This window comes from Aotus nancymaae, unplaced genomic scaffold, assembly GCF_030222135.1.
Source record: "Aotus nancymaae isolate 86718 unplaced genomic scaffold, 86718_ANA_hifiasm-v0.15.2.pri h1tg000020l, whole genome shotgun sequence".
NCBI classification, from domain to species: domain Eukaryota; kingdom Metazoa; phylum Chordata; class Mammalia; order Primates; family Aotidae; genus Aotus; species Aotus nancymaae.
In genome coordinates, this window is record NW_026988432.1 from 1288481 (window position 1) to 1307487 (window position 19007).

The 19007-nt window shown below is 45.8% G+C and overlaps 1 protein-coding gene across 1 annotated transcript; it reads right to left on the reverse strand.

Annotated features, from left to right (window-relative positions):
• Positions 1–1650: 1650 nt before the first annotated feature.
• GALR1 (galanin receptor 1) lies at positions 1651–18653 on the reverse strand. The gene is made up of 3 exons (XM_012465375.2): positions 17988–18653; positions 13044–13109; positions 1651–1968 (listed from the first exon to the last, which is right to left on the reverse strand). The coding sequence occupies exons 1-3, from the start codon at positions 18651–18653 to the stop codon at positions 1651–1653; spliced, it is 1050 nt and encodes a 349-aa protein (XP_012320798.1).
• Positions 18654–19007: the final 354 nt, after the last annotated feature.

A 19007-nucleotide genomic window follows, 5' to 3' on the forward strand; every position in this document is an offset into this window, starting at 1 on the left:
GTACATTACACATCATTGTTTTTTTTTTTTTTGGTTTTTTTTTTTGAGACAGAGTCTTGCTGTGCTGCCCAGGCTGGAGTGCAGTGGCGCGATCTTGGCTGACTGCATCCTGGACCTCCCAGGCTCAGGTGATCCCCTGTGTCAGCCTCCAGTGTAGTTGAAGCTACAGGCAAGTGCCACCACACCCAGATAATTTTTGTATTTTTAGTAGAGCGCAGGTTTTGCCATGCTGCCCACGCTGGTCTTGAACTCCTGAGCTCAAGCAACCCGCCCACCTTGACCTCCCAAAGTGCTGGAATTACAGGCATGCACCACCATTCCTAGCCAAATCCTTTTTAAACAAACAAAAACAAATCTTGCTTTTGTTTCCTCCTAAAACATATCGAAGTCTTGCAGTCTGAAAAGTACTTTTCTGATCCAGGATAATTTAATATCTTCATGCCATTTTCTCATTGTAAACATATATCCATATGAAATTGTCATGAAAACTATATTTGAAATTCAAGTGGTGATGGTTTTGACCCCACATTAACATTTTTAGAGGAAACAACATTTGGTGGAAATGTGCATTAAACATTATTACAAATTTAATGAAAAAGCATGCATCTGTACAAGACAGGATATCCCGAGGTATATTCAGTCTCATGATCTTTTTTGAATATTATCTAAATCAAACATGAAATATACTTTATCTATAGACATGACCATTACATCATGTGACTTACTGAATTCTGTCTAGTCTTCAGCCCCATAGAAACTATTATCTATATCAACCCTGCTGATTTTTTTTAATCTCTCTTTCGAGTAGGTTCCATTCAAGGCATAATGAAAACCTTTGTCAAGTACTTATATAAAATTTCAATACCCAATTTTATTCTTAAAAACTCATTTGCACCTTCCACTACTGGGGCAGTGGTCTCTGACTCTGTTTCCTTAATTCTATAAAGCCTAATTTCACAGGATAGATTTTAATCAACAGTGACTACTGCTGCACCCCAGGGTCACCACCACAACACTGAGCTGACTCCTGAGACAAACCGACCGTATCTCACAACCACCGACTTCAGAAGCTCTGTACCCTAGCTACAACTGGAAGCAATGCACCTGTGCAATCAGACTTCAGGAAGCCTTCTTTCCACTTAATAGATGTGTCTATGTAAATGGCCCCCAGAAAAATCATCATTGTGTGTCCATGATCATATTTTAAAATACATACTTCATAATATTACTTCTCTTAAAATTAAAGGATTAAAGCTCAAAATTTTTTTCTAACTATATTTGCTTTAAAATGTAGACTCCAAATATTCCTGACCATTTTGATGGGCCAGTCCTTAATCTATGAAGAGCTGAACATATATATAGAATTCTACTAAGCTTTCATTTCTGAGGAGGAATAAAACTATACAGCATTGTCTTTTGTTTCTGAAACGTAATTTCGAAATAAAATCGAAAAGTAATTCTCACTAGACCTAGGAATTTCCTAAATGGATCAAAGTACTTTTGAACACAGGTGGGATTTAATTAAAATGACATGAGTTGTTGTTGTTAAGAGTAAGTTGCAGCATTGCTTACTAATTCGTTCTGCTTGTTCCTGTGTCTGGTCCACTTCTAAGGAAACTCAACAATAAGGATGCTCTAATATTTGTTTTATCACACGTGGGTACAATTGGTTGATGGTGGGGTGTCTATTCGACTTTTGTTTTCTTTATTATCATTCAGATCTGAATCTTTGCGAAGGTGACACTTGAACACTTGCTTATAAGCCTTCCTGAAATTTTCAGAGAGAAAAGCATATATGATAGGATTGACCGAGGAATTGCTGTACGCCAGGCAGTGGGCGGTGATTCTGAAGAAGAAGGAAGCCGGTGTCAGCGGGAAAACTCCAAACTCAACCCAGAGATGGATGATGTGGTGAGGCAGCCAGGAGATTCCAAACACCACGACCACCACCAGAATCGTCTGTGCAGTCTAGAAAAGAAGAGGAGGAGGAGGAGGCGAAGGAGGGGAGAGAAGGAGGAAGCAAGGGAGAAGGAGGAGGAGGGAAATTCATTGAATACAACAGAAAAAGAATCCAGCATTTTAAAATACACCCTAAGCTAATTTTATATATATTTTCATGAGATAAAAAATGGATACATCTGCTTTAAGTGTTAACCTTCACTTCCCATAATACTATTGTTCGTAAATTCTCCAAAACCTGTCATTACCTTCCAAAGTAATACTTTTATGATATATGTGAAATGCATTATGGGAAGTATGCTTCGAGTCATGGAACTAGAAAAGTACAAAGATTAGAGGCTGTAACTTCTAAACCAGCACAACTGTTCAAGCGTGGCCCCCACTGGCGCTGTATCACCAGCAATGCATCTCGGAGGAGCACTGCACTTTGCTCCAAATAGTCAGTCACCTCCATGAACAAGTGTGTAGGTGTTTACTTCTCCTTGTTAAACTATGTCAAATTCAAGACCTAATTAATTGATGCACCGACATGTTTCATTTCAGTTTCAGTCTATGGACCGAATTACCCCTTTTGCTTTCTTTCATTTCAACTCTTTCTTTGCTGCTCCAAAATAAGAAATACTTAGAAGTCAGAGGCAGAGTCTTCATGTTTCTTTTGTGGTTTCTACTGAGAAAATGAGAGGAGGAAGCCGTGGCTGATTAGAGACCTCAACAGGAGAGGACATCAACCTCCTGAGATCAATAACTATGCGCCTGTGTGCCTGGCCACAGCCTCCTCGCTGGCCACAAACCTATGGGGCTGGAATTAAGCCTACGACAACTTCGCCTGTTCCACACATGTTGAAAGACAAGAGCTCGGTAGCTTAGTTTGTGATTAATGGAAAACTCCATTTCTTTGGATTCAAAGAAAAGACAATGATCAATTTTATTAAAATGCTTTAATTATGGGAGTCTAATGTTTTCTAAACTGTAAAATACAAAGCGATCAGTTGGTTCCCTCCTCAAACGGATTGTTCTCTAACAAGTGCACCTCAAAACCCACACAACCTCTGGTGCCTCAATGGTCACAGCAGAGCCGTCAAAACTAGCAGACCGATGATGGGCCCACATGCATTATTTCACCAAGTCCCATTTACGACCCTATGAAACAGACCCTATCATGACCCACAGGTTGTAGATGAGGAAACTGAGACTCAGGAGGGAAGAAGCAAATGCCCAGTGTCCCACAGCTGAATGCAAAGTTGGGGCTGGCATCCAGGCCAACATGATCCCCAGCCCATGCGCTGCACAGCTGGGGTGCAAGGGAACCTCCCATAAATCAGGAGCCACACCTCCCTCTCTGCACACAACACACAACAGGGCTGCTTCTCAAGAAGCATTATGCTAAATGTGTCGGCAATAAAGGCCCCCATGAGACAAGCTCCATCTCAGTTCCCTGGCTTGAAGGGAGAGAGCACTTCCATATCCTCCTCTGTTTGACGGCTTCAGCAATCTGTTCTCTTTACCAGCAAGTTTACTTCTCATAGGAAAAAAGAAACATTAAGCATGTAAGAGGTGCACACTTTCAGCCCCTTGTCCAAAGATTAGGACTCAAGGAACCCCTTTCTCTCAGACATACTCCAGGCTACAATATTTTAGAGCATGCTTGGACATGGGGAGAGGAAGCATCAGTGTGAGCCAGCAGCAATCCCCCTGACACGGTTTGGCTGTGCCCCCCACCCCCAGATCTCAACTTGAATTCTTGTTTCCATAATCCCCACACATCATGGGAGGGACCTGGTGAAAGGTAATTGAATCATGGGGCAGTTTTCCTTATGCTGTTCTCATGATAGCAAGTGAGTTCTCACAAGATCTGATGATTTTATAAGGGGTTTCCTCCGATCCTTTGCTCTCATTCTTCTCCTACCTGCTGCCATGTGAAGAAGGATGTGTTTGCTTCCCTTTATGCTATGATTGTAAGTATCCTGAGGACTCCCCAGCCCTGTGTAACTGTGAGTCAATTAAACTTCTTTCCTTTATAAATTACCCAGTCTTGGGTATGTCTCTATTAGCAGCGTGAGAACAGACTGATACAGTAAATCAGTACTGCAGAGAGTGGGGCACTGCTATAAAGATACCCAAAATGTGGAAGCAACTTTGGGACTGGGTAACAGGCAGAGGTTGGAACAGTTTGGAGGGCTCAGAAGAAGACAGGAAAATGTGGGAAAGTTTGGAACTTCCTAGAAACTTGTTGAATGGCTTTGACCAAAATGCTGATAGTGATACGAACAATGAAGTCCAGGCTAAGGTGGTCTCAGACAGAGATGAGAAACTTCTTCAGAACTGGAGTAAAGGTCACTCTTGCTATGCTTCAGCAAAGAGACTGGCGGCATTTTGCCCCCACCCTAGAGATCTGTGGAACTTTGAACTTGAGAGAGATGGTTTGGAATTGGAACTTACGTTTACAAGGGAAGCAGAGCATAAAAGTTTGGAAAATTTGCAGCCTGACCATGCAGTAGAAAAGAAAACCCCGTTTTTGGAAAAGAAATTCAAGCAGGCTGCAGAAATTTGCATAAGGAATAAGAAGCCAAGTGTTTGTCACCAAGACAGTGGGGAAAACGTTTCCAGGGTGCCTCAGAGGTCTTCGTGGCATCCCCTTCCAGCACATGCCCAGACGCCTAGGAAGAAAGATGGTCTCATGTCCAAGCCCAGGGCTTGCTGCTTTGTGCGGTCTTGGGACTTAGTGTCCTGTGTCCCAGCTGCAGCTAAAAAGGAGCCAAAATATAGCTCAGGCCATTGCTTTAGTGGCTGTAAGCCCCAAGCCTTGGCAGCTTACCCATGATGTTGGGCCTGCAGGTGCACAGAAGTCAAGAATTGAGGTTGGAAACCTCTGCCTGGATTTCAGAGGATGAATGGAAATGCCTGGATGCCCAGGCAGAAGTCTGCCACAGGGGTGGGGCCCTCATGGAGAACCTCTGCTAGGGCAGCATGGAATGGAAAGGTAGGGTTGAAGCCCACACACAGAGCCCCCACTGGGGCATTGCCTAGTGGATCCGTGAGAAGAGGGCTACCATCCTCCAGATTCCAGATCCACCAACAGCTTGCACCCTGCACTTGGAAAAGCCATAGACACTCAACACCAGCCATGAAGCCAGCCTGGAAGGGGGTTATATCCTGCAAAACCACAGGGTTAGAGCTGCCCAAGGCCATGGGAGCCCACCTCTTGCATCAGCATGACCTGGATGTGAAACATGGAGTCAAAGGATGCCCCACTGAATTCAGACTTGCATGGGGCCAGCAGCCCCTTCATTTTGGCCAATTTCTCCTATTTGGAATGGGTGTATCTTCCCCACTGCCTGTAACCCCATTTTATCTAGGAAGTACAAATGGTACTTGCTTTTCATTGTAAAGGCTCATACGTGAAAGGGACTTGCCTTCTCTCAGATGAGACTTCAGACCCAGACTGTTGAGTTAATGCTGGAATGAGTGAAGACTTTAGGGGAATGCTGGAAGGGTATAATTGTGTTTTGAAATGCGAGGACGTGAAATTTGGGAGGGGCCAGGAGCAGTAAGACACGGTTTGGCTGTGTGTTCCCACACAAATCTAATCTTGAATTGTAGTTCCTATAATCTCTATGTGTGGTAGCAGGAACCCCACAGGAGGCAACTGAATCATGAGGGCAGTTACCTTCATGCTATTCTCATGATAGGGAATGAGTTCTCATGAGATCTGGTGGTTTTATAAGGGGATTTTCCTCCCTTTACTCTCATTCTTCTCCTTCCTGCCACCATGTGAAGAAGGACGTGTTTGCTTACCCTGCCACCAGGATTGTAAGTTTCCTGAGGCCTCCCCAGCCCTGTGGAACTGTGAGTCAATTAAACCTCTTTCCTTTAAAAATTACCCAGTCTTGGGTATGTCTTTATTAGCAGCGTGAGAACAGACCAATGTACCCACTCTCCTCCCAGGCCTCACTTGTGTTCATGGAGCAGGAAAGCAGACCTCCATCCCTGGCCTTCTCTCACAGTGCACAGGTGTGGTGAAGGGTTCACCTGTGGCCACCAGTCTGTTCCTAAACAGAAATACTCTGACTAAAATGGATGAGTGGGAGAAGAACAGTCGGAGGAAAAGAAGAGAAAGAGAGAGAGAAAGAATGAAAATAGAGCTTTGTATTTCTTGTAACTTCACATGGAGGGAAGACTAAGACATAGGAGAGTGACTCCATGGCTGAGACAGCACTGTCCCACCACAGACTTTTCCTGGGGACACACGACTTCCTACAATGGTCCTGCATGGACCTCACACCCTGCAGGACTATCATAGAGTGGTGGGAACCACACTGCTAGGAGGGGAAATCCTACATGGCAAAAGTACTCTTCTTAACACTTCCCATGAACTGGAGTCCCATTGCAATAGAAAATGACAACCAGACTCTAACTCATGAGATACCAGCTCTTCAAAGATTGACACAAGGTAGCAAAGTAAGACGTGAGATGAAGTTTATCAAACAGAGGGACTGGAAGCCAGGAAGCTGTGCCCAGGATCCGGGCAGAGACAGTAGAGGGAGGGCTAGATCTCAGATTAAGACCAGGACAAGTCCCACTGGCAAGGTGAACAGGAGATGAGCATGAAACTCCCTATCAAGAGGCACCAGGGATTGCACAAGACCCCAGGACTTACAGCATGTCTGTGTTCCCGCCTGGCCATGCCATAAGCTGGTTGTATGACCTTTGCAAAATGCCATAAACTCTCTGAGCCTCAACTTCCTAATCTGAGAGTAGGATGAACCAATGCAATAATTCCTAGACCATGCCTCATCTACTTAAACACGACAAACAACTCAGGTATAAAAATCTGAGTACGGGTTTTATAGGCTACAAGCTTACATATTAAAGCCATTTACTGCATGACACACAAAGCAAACAGATAATGTGCTCACATATATTAAGGGAGTGCCTGCTATCAATCCATTTATCCATTAGTGGATGAGAAATGCCATTCTCAGATGATTCAATCAAAACAATCTAGATATAATTATACCTACAAATAGAATATAAAACATCATCTTTTCTTTCTAAGACTATCAGACCTTCTCTCCACTTCACAAAATAATCACCCTCTGGGTATTGCATTTCATTGCTTCTTTAGACATTTTTACTAAGTACAAAGCAGAAATCTATGCCAGCAACTTCCTGATAAGATCCATGCCTTATTAACATCCACAAAGCAAATGGTAGTGTGTCCCGAGGCCGGAGTGTTTTCTGTGGCAGTGTTTGCTAACTTTGTGGGTCTGTAACTCATTCAAATTTACCTTTAAATTTTTACTGGTCTCATTGGTCTTCTTAGAGCCATGGACAAGAATCAGGTTCTTTTTCTTGGTTTACCAGCAGCTTTGAAATGAGATGGGATTACAGTTTGCAGCATAAATATCAGGAAAGAAGGCTTAATGGGCATTGCATAAACTATACCATTTGTCTCAGATTGTTCCCAAAACCATTTCATAGAAGGCTTGTCAACACTGACCATCCTCCCAGCTAAGTATCTCCAGGAGATTACTATTTTCTTCATGTCTATCAAGCATCTCCGGCCATTGAAGCTGAAGGCCTTCTAGTTGTTAGAAACCAACTCCCTGCAAACAGGCCCTGGGCCCCTAGTCCTGCCGTCTTTGAGCAGAGTCCAATTCAGTCGTTGCAACATCCATGTGGCAAATACACCCTTGTGCATGGTTGAAAACAGAAGATGATTTTTATCTTCATTCTTCCCTTGCAAAGGAGGCTGGTAGAAGATGGGGCATAGGGCAAGAAGTTTCAAGCCGCTGGAAAACCATCTTTCTTGATTTACTTCTGCTCCACACTGTCAAACTCGGGAAACAATATGCCTCGCATAGACTAGCTCAAAGGTAAAGATCTGGCAAAATAATTCAAGAGTACTAATTTCAACCCTGGGATTTAAGTAGGTTAGTGTGTCCATCCTTACCCAGTGCAGAGCTCTTTTTAAAATTCACATAGCTACACCTCATCTATTATGGCTCTAAAGCAATTGGTAGAGGTTGTTAGTTACCCAATCCTCCTTTTCAAAAATCCTCCGCCAGGTACAGTGGCTTATGCCTGTAATCCCACCACCACTTTGGGAGGCTGAGGCAGGAAGATCACTTTGGGAGGCTGAGGCAGGAAGACCACTTGAGGCCAGGAGTCCTAGGCCAGCCTGGGCAACATACTGAGACCCCATCTTTAAACACCGTTTTCAGATAACTTAGCTGGGTGCAGTGGTGTGCACCTGTAGTCCCAACTACGCAGGAGGACTACTGAGGTGGGAGGATCTCTTGAACCCAACAGGTTGAGGCTGCAGTGAGCTATCATCACAGCATTGTGTCCCAGCCTGGGCAACAGAGCAAGGCTCCATCTCTAAAAATAAATGTAAAAGGAGTTCAGGAAGGTGTTTGGAGAACCACTGATAAATTACATAAAAGCCACACCAAAAGGAAAGTTGTCTTACCAAGTTCAAGTTAAAGGTAATTAAAAAAATGCTTTGTTCAGTATCAACCCCTAAGTCTGAAGCAGTTCCTCTCCTTAGAAAGAGCTGGAAAAGCCACTTCCTATCTTTCCCACGGAAACATCAGAAAGTAACCAAACACGAAATCTGCAGGAGCTTGATTTTAGACTTCCAAACGCCAGGACTGCAAGAAATACATTTCTATTGTTTATGCGCCACCTAGGATGTGCCATTTTCTTACAGCAGCCGGAACGGACTAAGACCAGTGGATCAGCGCAGAGAAAGTAACATAGAGAACTGCCCTCTCTGGAGGAGGAGGCTGGTTTTTAAAATTTATTTATAATGTGATTCTTTCTTCTCTCTTACAGGGTCCTCCGTCTCCATTAGACAGACCTGTCCCCGGTATGTGCACGGCTTCCCTCCTTTGTCTATTTAGTGTATAGAATCCCAACATTATCTCATGATGGAGAAAAAGTCATCATCTAAAATTACGTGCTAAATCTCAATACAAAATCTCCTTATACTTGAGTTTAGGTCTTTTATTAGCATGGTTTCTTTGTACTCCTGCTGCTGAAAGTACCTGAAAAAATATTAATCTCTCTTCTTATTTATTGTGAGATGCTCTTTTCCAAGTCATCTGAGATGTCTGTCCTTTCTCCAAAGAATTTTACTCACAATATGTCTAATGGAACTTGGCTTGGGAGAAAAAAAGTAACTAAAAGATGAAAATAAAAAAAAAAACCTCACAAATTGTATAAATGACAGCCAAAAAGCTCACTGAATTACTTTAAGCCAAAGAAACAACGACAAAAAAAGCAAACGTTAAAAGAGCCCAGTGGCTTGATAGGATATCAAGAGATCCTTTAATCCCATTTTCTCCAAGAAGCAACCATCCCGTTTTGCTGTCTATCCCATTCTGAGGTCTTCCAAGGTTTTAACAATCAGCTTTGAGCCAGAAACATTTCTTTATGTCTAACAAAGCTTAAGCAAAGCATGCGATCAACCACAGTGCTTCATTCTGCAGTAAAAATCCCATTCTTCTTTTGCACTTTCTCCAAACGTGAGTAACTGTTAGCATGTTTATCACAAAAGGCCAATCTCCCCACCCCATAATACTTGCAACTCTCAACAGGAAAGCCCTGCATGGACGGTGGCACAGTCTCAAAGTTTGTGTCCCCACGCCCTCCAAAAAATTCATATATTGGAACCTAATCACCAAAGTGATGGTATTAAGAGGTGGGGCCTTTGGGTGGTGATTAGGCCATGAGGTGTGGGGAGACCTCATAATGGGACTAGAGCCCTAATGAAAGAGGGCCCAGAGAGCTGCCTATCCCTTCTACCCTATGAGGTCACAGACAGAAGGGCCATCTGTGAACCAGAAAATAGTCCTCACCAAACACTGAATCTGCAGGAGCTTGATTTTAGACTTCCAAACTCCAGGACTGCAAGAAATAAACTTCCATTGTTTATGAGCCACCCAGGCTATGGTATTTTCCTAAAACAACCTGAACAAACTAAGACCAGTGGATACAGTGCAGAGCAAGGGACCTTTACTTAGCCATTGAGAGAAAGGGCTGGAAACAAGTGGAGCTGAAATGAGCAAACCATCCACATCCCTGTCACATCTTCCATTACCCATCAAGTGATGACACGTGCACCAGTAGCAATTTTCTGTGCTAAGACCTGGGAAATACCCACAAAGAACCAGTCCAGTTCCTGTCTTCAGGGAAGTTGCCATATATTCCTGCTTTCTGTTCCCTCCCAAGTTTCCCCTTTCTCGCCTCTTCTGCCTCTGTCCCCCTCTCTCCGCCACCTCCCTTCTCTCCACTCCCTTCCTTCCACTCCCTCTTCTTACCTTTCCTCCGCTCCTCCCTCCCATATCTTTCTTAGATGCACACACACCACCATTACCACCACCACCACCACTTTTACCATCACCACCATCACCACCACAATGGCCACCATCATCATCACCATTGCCACCACCACCACTGCTACCACCGCCACCACCACCACCATCACCATCACCACCACCACCATCACCACCACCACCACCATCACAATCACCGCCACCACCATCACCACCAATGTCACCATCACCACCACCATCACCATCACAGTCGCCACCATCACCATCACCACCATGACCACCATCACTACCACCACCACCACCATCACCATAACCACCACCACCACCCACCATCACCACCACCACCACCACCACCATCACCATGACCGCCACCACCACCCACCACCATCATCACCATCATCACTACCGCCACCAAAATCAGTACCATCATCATCACCATTGCCACTACCAGCACTGCTGCCATCACCACCATCACCACCACAATCGCCACCACCACCATCACCACCACAATCACCACCACTACCATGACCACCAGCATCAATACCACCACCATCATCATCACCACCAGCAGCACATTTATTTGTTCTATGCAAACAAGGAGCCAATTAAATACATCAACAAAGATCTGACATCTGTTCAGTGGCTGTTAAGTGTCAGAGGCTATGAAAATAAAAAAGGAAATATTCATCACTTCTTCAAATGCTAGAACCTCCTCATGGTAAGAATGAGCAAAAGGTAATTTTATATAGATATATTTTATGTATATATGTAATCACATATGTATTATACATATATATACTCACATAAATCTAAATATTTGTATAGATGTGTATGTGTATATAACTAAACAAAATAATTACTGAACTAATCACTAATCTTTAGGTTTTTTTATTGTAAAATAAAATAGAAACTTTTCTAATCATTCCTTATAAGACCTATTTTTTTAAAGTATTTTGCTCTTCTCTGAGACCATCACAACTCTCCAATACTTTTTCAAATATAGAGACTAATACTACCATTGACACATATAAGATTCAGCAAATGTTAAAGAAATGTCTTACTTCTTTTGGTAAGCATAAACTCTTTTGAATCATTCATAAACATTCATCACAGATTAAAGTTTGGCAAGCCTGATCCCTCCCTAGCGAAATCAATCTCTTCCTCCCCTGATGCGCCAACACTCCTCACTTGGAACAGTCCCTTGGGACTTACACATTTGTCTCTTCTGTTACAGTGCTGGCTCCCATGAGGAGCCAGTTCCTCTTAGAATCCCCTGGATCAGCTTGGTCCTACACAGAGCAGGTGCTCTAAAAATCACTGACCGAGGAGAAGTTAGAAACAATCCTTAATTGTCTTTAAAGAATCATTTTCTTAGAAATAACAAGTGTGGCTCAGAGGAAACATAAATAGACATGCCAGGAAAATGGAAAATCTCTACCATAGCAACACATCACCAAAAACAGAGCAGGAAAACACCAACTTCTAGGGTTTATCCCATTCATATAACTCAGCACTTGGTCAGCTGCTCTAATGAGGGGCTTAGAGGCTTAAAATGAAATGAAATACACATAATAATTGTTCAGACATAAGAAAGGATCAGTGGAATAAAGCTGTAACATGGTCGTTATTTATACTGCACCTTGTATTCTTAGGTGGTTATCCTAAAAACCGTATGATTGCATTTCTAGCACAAGCTAATTTTTTTGTTGCCAGGAAAGAGAAAAGTCTTAATGTTTGGGCTTTATAACCGATTCTCTACCACTGGTTCGACTCCAGGATATCAGATGGCCTTTTAGCCACATTGCTGCTCATAAACAAGGAAAGTCAGGAAGAGCTCTCTTTTATTCAAGCAGAATTTTTTAAGTAAACATGATTAAATGTGATCTAAACTAAAATTTCTATAAACTATGTATGTCATTGATCATAACAAAACTTAGAAAACAAGGTATTTTAAGATGTTATTTACTAACACTTTGGGTTGAAATGTCTGGTTATGACCTCCTACTCCTTAATCACATTGCCCAATAATCTCACTCTACTTTCTAAAATCAGAAGTTACATAGATATTTTCTGAGTAAGAGTTAATTTAATCTTGATTTGTGAAATAGTTTTTCCTCAAAATGTGTAATGTCATGACCATCAGTAATGCTGCTCAGGAGAAGCTTGTTTAAATCAGGGCTCGGGGATGAGAAAGTCAGTGAGCAACGGGAGGAATCCGCTTTCAGCCTTGTGCACTCTTCACTCTTTACCTGCTGGGTCGGAGCCAGCACACGTGTGGCTGACTCTGGAGGGTTAAGGGAGGGATTATAACAATGTTGTCTTAAAGGAGAACCAAACCAGAGCCTTCCGGAATCACATCAGAGACGGTAAAGACAAAACACGACGACTACACTTTTCCTCTGAGTACGCATGTCAGCAGCTCTGCAGTCTGTCTCAGTCAACCCAAGCCAGCTCCTGGTGAGGCACATAATCAGCATAACCCGCATTTCCTCGCCTTTCCAGATCTTTTGATCTCGCCTCCCCAGCTAAGTCTGAATGCAGCATGAAGTGACCTGCGATGCCCTCTGCCCTCGCTGAGGCTGACCCTCATTTCCACCCTAACGGTGGGAGGCTCATCTCAAGCACCCTTTGCCACGCCCACGCTGAGGACCCTAAATGTTACAGGCTTTGGGAGGATGTGAGGACAAGTAAAAGTAAAGATAAACTAAGCTCTGAAAAGTAATTAGATATATTTGTGATCATTACCTTTTTCTTGGATGTTTCAGACTTCTTTGACATGTTCTTCAACTTTTTATGCAAATGATTAAGGACCTGAAAGACACAAATGAAATCAGTTCACCTCGCCTCTCACAACCCACCGCCTATTTTGCATTAACCATTATTGACATGCTGAAGTGGTAACATCATTATTTGTAAGACCATTCAGATTAGGTGATTAGGTGACAACGAATACAAGTTGCCAAATACATTCTTTTCTAACATTTAGGAGCGCCCCAGGAAGGCTGACGCACAGCCAGACAAGTTCACAGCCAGAGCACCTGTTTGCAGGGAGTGCCCAGTGCATGGAGCTCTGGGGTTTTGTCCAGAAAGAGCCATGCCATGACCCACTCATGCATGCTTCTTAGTCTATTGTCTGCCTCAGTTTCCCCCAGGAGCCCACATAGTAACAAACACCAGGTCCCTGCTACACGTCAGGCACAATGTTAGATCCTGGACACGTCGAAAAACTAGAGGTTTGCCCTTCCGAAATTCATCATCTGATGGGGAAAGAAGTCAAGTAAACAAAGGAAGACGGTATCATCAGACGTGTCTTCAGTGCAGCCAGGCCAAAGATTGCCTGCGTTTGTGCCAAAACATTCTTTCTTTCTTCCTCATGTGGGCTGCCTCCACTGCAAGTCTGTCAGCAAATCACCACCCATCAGGCCTCCTTTCATTCTTTACTCAAATCCTACCCACTGTGCTGTGCTTTTAGACAACTTACTGGGGATTCAGCATCACTGATGATTTATAAACCGTTTTTGCAAGGTTTTACAACGAATGTCCCTGTCAGGGAATCTCCTTGAGACACAGAGGCTCCCTTAATTAAAGAAATCATTTTTGTCTTTTTTTTTTTTTTTTGCCAGTGTAATACTCAGAAGAAATGTCATGAAAATTTGGAGTTTTCAATGTAGGAATTTCCAACGCATATTTGGTCTTAGACAACATTGTCAAGCCTGCAGAACTGTTACTTAAGTTCCTTTCCATATCCCATCTGAGGGAAAATCTAGAAAAATTGAGCCCCTGGGTGGCTAAGTGCTTTAGATCATCTGTAGATTGCTGAGAAGTCTCTCAAGGAACCAGAAGCCATGTTCCAACCAGCTCTTTGCTCCCTGCAGCACTGTAGCATGGAAATCATTTAATCAAATTGAACTTATTGCAAAAGCCCGCTCCATTCAGCCAGATGAGGCACGTCCAGAGCAATTAGTCAGATCCTACCTGGAAGCCACCGGATATATTTACCAGCTGCCCAGGCCCTATACAGGTGAAGAAGAGGCCATCAGGGTATGAATTTCTGACTTCAAATTCTCCCCGCTTCTGAGATGCTTCCCACTTCCGGAAATGACTCAGCAACATCCACAACAAAACAAGTGTTTGCTTGCCGCAGGAGCATTTGGGAAAACACTCAACACATTGACAAGGTGTTCCTTTACTGTTCTGCCTGCAGAAATCAGAGTACCAAACCCTAAATGCCAGGCAGCCACAGAACAGATTTCCTGCAGGAGCAAACGAGAGCGTTTCGAAGAGGAAGGAAAGGGCTGGAGGAGGCAGGAGCCTGCCCAAGAGGACAGGACTGCCTAGGTGGCTCAGTGGCAGCCTTCTCAATGGGAAACAGCAGGACAACACCGGCCACTGAGGACAGCGGACCCAGGAGAGACCAGAGGACAGGCCACACAGGCAAAATCAGAGAGGGACACCTGGACAAATCACAACAAAACATCCAGATGTGATCAGCTTCATAACGCTGCCAAGCCCCGTCCGTTCCTTCCAAAAAGGAATTTGGATCTCAGCTCAGCCACTTCAAAACACTTCAGTATGTTGAACGCTGTTGAATAAAGAAAATACTCAAGCATATTTTTATGCACTCTGTTTCTCTTCAATGGCTCATGCTATGAGCACAGGATGATATATCATGATGCACCCCAGTGAAGATCTTGTCAGCAAAGCAGGAAGAACGTAGATATCACAATAGGTTATGATGATGCTTAAGAAGACAGTGATAGTAGCATACTGAGGTCTCTTGGTGAGTCTGGAAGTTTCTGAGCATGCACAGGAAGGTGCCAGCTCAAAGCAAACCCAGGTCCTGCTGGGCATATCCTGGGGATTTGGAGTGATTTAGTGGGCTGGGCCCCTTGAGTTTATCCTCATGGTAGAACAAGGAGGTTCTGTACACTAATTCACTCTAAGGAAAGTGACCTAGGGTCACAGCCCTGTACAAAAACAGCTCCACAGCAGCAGAGGGGAGGGGCTCCTCAGGGGACACTGGGCAGACCACGTCAACTCATCCTCCAGCCCATGTACTCAATGAGTTTCCCAGAAACTGGTGAAAAAACCGTTCCATTACAAACTTGTAAGAATTTGGAGGCAAAAGGCAACTCTGGAATGCAATTGTCTTGAGTTTTTTGTTTGTTTAAAGCATCATAACCTCAGGTTCCCTTTTAGCCATCTGCGTTTTTTCAGGTTATCCAACAGACCTGGAGTTCGGAGAACAGCGAATCCTGAAACACGCAAGTAGCAAAATCCTTAACTGGACGGTGCACACCTGATGCCTGAGCCAAAGAAAAGCAACTTGAAACAACTAACTATCTCCACCTACCCATGACAGCCCTGAAATGAACTTGCAAATATTATGCTGAATGCAAAATATTTTTCTAGTTATGCTTGGAAGCAAACTATTTCCATATTAAAAAAATCCAAATTCATTACATTTTTTAAAAAAACTGTTTTGTAAATTTTGCCCTTCTGTGTGACTTTTATAGACTTGCAAATGACAGAAATGTAACCTAATTTATTCCTAAAAGCTTACTTTGTCATTTCCAGTAAGAAGACTTTCGTTCTTCTCCCCAAAGGCTTCGGGGGCATAAGGAAGAATGTGCTTCAGTTCTAATGCAGTAATTGGGAACTTGACAGCCATGTTTTCAGAATCCCAATCTCATACTCAGTGTCCTTGAGGCCTCAACAACTGTCCCGTCCTCGGGAGACTGGGAATCCTTGTGTTAAATCCTTCCTGAATCATTCACCAGCTTCATAATCTGGGTCAGGTGTTCTTTTCCAAAGCTCTTTTTTCTTAAATAATAAAATCTGGGTAAATAATAAAATAGCCCCAAGCCACAGAGGTGTGCCAATTAAATGAGATGGTGCACATATCAGATAATTGTGCTATGTAAATAGCCTTTGTTTAGCATTTGCAGAAGACCACATTCATAAACCAGCCATTTTCCAAATAGCTAAGCTAGAGTTATTTTCCAAATTCCTTTACTGCTACTATATATATATATATATATATATATATTTAAACTCCATCACCCAGGTTGGAGTGCAGTGGTGCCATCTTGGCTCACTGCAACCTCTGCCTCCTGGGTTCAAGTAATTCTCCTGTCTCAGCCTCCTGAGTAACTTGGACTACAAGTGCCTGCCACCACGCCCAGCTAATTTTTGTATTTTTAGTAGAGACGGGGGTTTCACCTTGTTGGTCAGGCTGGTCTTGAACTCCTGACCTCGGGTGATCCACCTGCCTCGGCCTCCCAAAATGCTACTATATTTCTTTATAATTACCTTTTGGTGCAGGCTGTCCAGATAATATCCAAAAACATTACTATTCAAAATAGACACAATCCACAGAGATAAACTAGATGGAGAGAAACAGGTGGCTTATAGGAAACATTTGTGTTGAGAGGAATACCTCGTGAACTGAGTGATGAAAGTTCTTGTTCACCGAGTCAGGTTATTTGTGGTTGTATAATCACAGCCTTGTGGAAACAGAATGAGAGACAGAGAGAGGTGAAGTCAGGTGGAACCTGGTAACAGAGCTGCGTTCCCCAGAGTGACGCTCTGGAGCCAGTAGGGTGGGGACTCTGCGGTTTACCCCTGAATCGCCATCACCTGATTATTAAAATAAGCGCCTGTTTACGCAAGTAGAAAGACATGTGTCAAACGCTGAAGCCCTTTCCATCGGTATAAAATCTTCAAACCCTTGTGGACTTCATGAAAAAGAATGTGGGTGCTGAGCTCTGCCCGGCTATACAACGGGAAAAGCCATCTCCCAGGAAGGAGGCCCCGGCCCGCTGAAGCCACACGCATGGACGGGACCTCTGCTACATTTAGGCGAAGATCCGCCGCCTCAACCTCTCCCCGCTGTCCAGAAGACCTTTCTAAAAAAGATTGAAATGGAGAAGCCCACAGCTTGAGTCTATTCCATTCAAAGTTCCCCGGAGCCTGCGGTCAGGACCCTGTCAAGAAACACCCTTTTGCCACTTTGGGTTTATGAAGCTAAGCTTCAGAATAAATAAAATTCGAAGCTCTGTCCCTGGGATCAGCGGCTTCACACCGCCCGGAGTGCGCAAAGCCTTCGGAGCGAGGGCGAACTGCGCATCACGGGGGAGAGGGGCCGCCCGCGAGTCACCCCCACGGCAGCTGAGAGCCCGGGAGAGGCGGTGGGGACCCGCCACCCCCGCGAAAGGCCCGCGCTCTGGTGACCACGCGCCCTCTCAGGTCCCACAGCCTCGCGGCGGTCACTTCCCCGCGCAGCTGAAGTGGTTTAAGAGTCGCTGGAAAGGAGCGGGGTTTCCGGTGCTGGGAAGGATGCAGCCTCGCCCGCACAACGCCCTGGCAACCTGGGGGCGTTGAAGGGCTGCCGTGGCGAGGAAGGGGAGGGAGGGAAGGGAGAGGAGGAGAAACTTGTTCTACCAGACCCCGTGAACGGCAAACTTTCCCCAGCACGTCTCAGGCTCCAAGTAACTTTCTTGCGCAAGCCAATGGCACGCTCCAGCAGAGGCCCGGGAACCTCTCCGCCCAGATCCGCCCAGCACCGCCCGGGGCGAGGTCACGGCTCCGGCAGGACCATGGGACCCTGAGACCCCCAGCATCCCCCACCCCACCCCTCGGCCCTCCCTCGCGCGTCACGGCCCCGCGCCCGCCGCGCCCGCTCCGCACCTTGGCGTAGCAGAAGCTGATGAGCAGGAGCGGCAGCAGGTAGCCGAAGACGAAGGTGCACACCACGTAGGCCTTCTTGTGGCGAGGGTCGGGCCACTGCTCCCAGCAGAAGGTCTGGTTGCTGGCGCGCGGGTGGAAGAGGCCCTGGTGGTAGGCCACGGGCGAGGCCATGGCGATGGACAGCGCCCAGATGCAGCCCACGCCCAGCAGCGCGTTGCGGGACACCCTGAGCGAGGAGGAGCGCCGCGAGTGCACGATGGCCACGTAGCGGTCCACGGACATCGCGGCCAATGTGAAGATGCTGACCAGCATGGACACGGTGAAGAAGTAGTGAGTGAACTTGCAGATGAAGGCGCCCAGCACCCAAGTGGGCAGCGCGTACACCGTGGCCTGGAAGGGGATGCAGAAGAGCAGGTAGGCCAGGTCGGCGATGCTCAGGTTGAGGATGAACAGGTTGGTGGTGCTCCGCGGCTTGCCCCGCTTGCTGCGCGCCAGCACCGTGATCACCAGGCTGTTGCCCAGCACGCCCAGCGCGAAGATCAGGCCGAACACCACCAGCGTGGCGAAGTTCTCCGCGCCGATGCGGAACAGCGGCCCGCGCTCCCGGGCGGAGGGCTCCGGCCAGCTAGCGTTGCCCTCGCTGAGGTTCCCGGCCGCCAGCTCCATGGCCCGCGGGGCTGCCTGGGCGAGCGGCGGGGCGCGCGGGGACAGAGGGACAGCGGGTGCCTGGCGGCGAAGGTGGGCGCCGGGGGTGGCCGGGGTCCCGGCGCGGAGCACGGAGCGCGGGAGTTTCCGAGCCTGGGCTTCCCCGGAGGCGCGCCCCGGCGGGCGCGGGGATCGGGTGACCGCGCCTGGTGTCACCGTTTTCGCGCCGGGTCCTTCAGAGAGAGGGCGGGTCGGGAGCGCGGAGCCGGACCTTCTCGGGAAGGGACAGTGGTCTCGAGAGCTCTGGGGTCCCCTGCCTGGGCGCCTCCGCCCGCCGCGCGACCACCGAGCCTGGGAGGAAGGACCCGCCGGCCG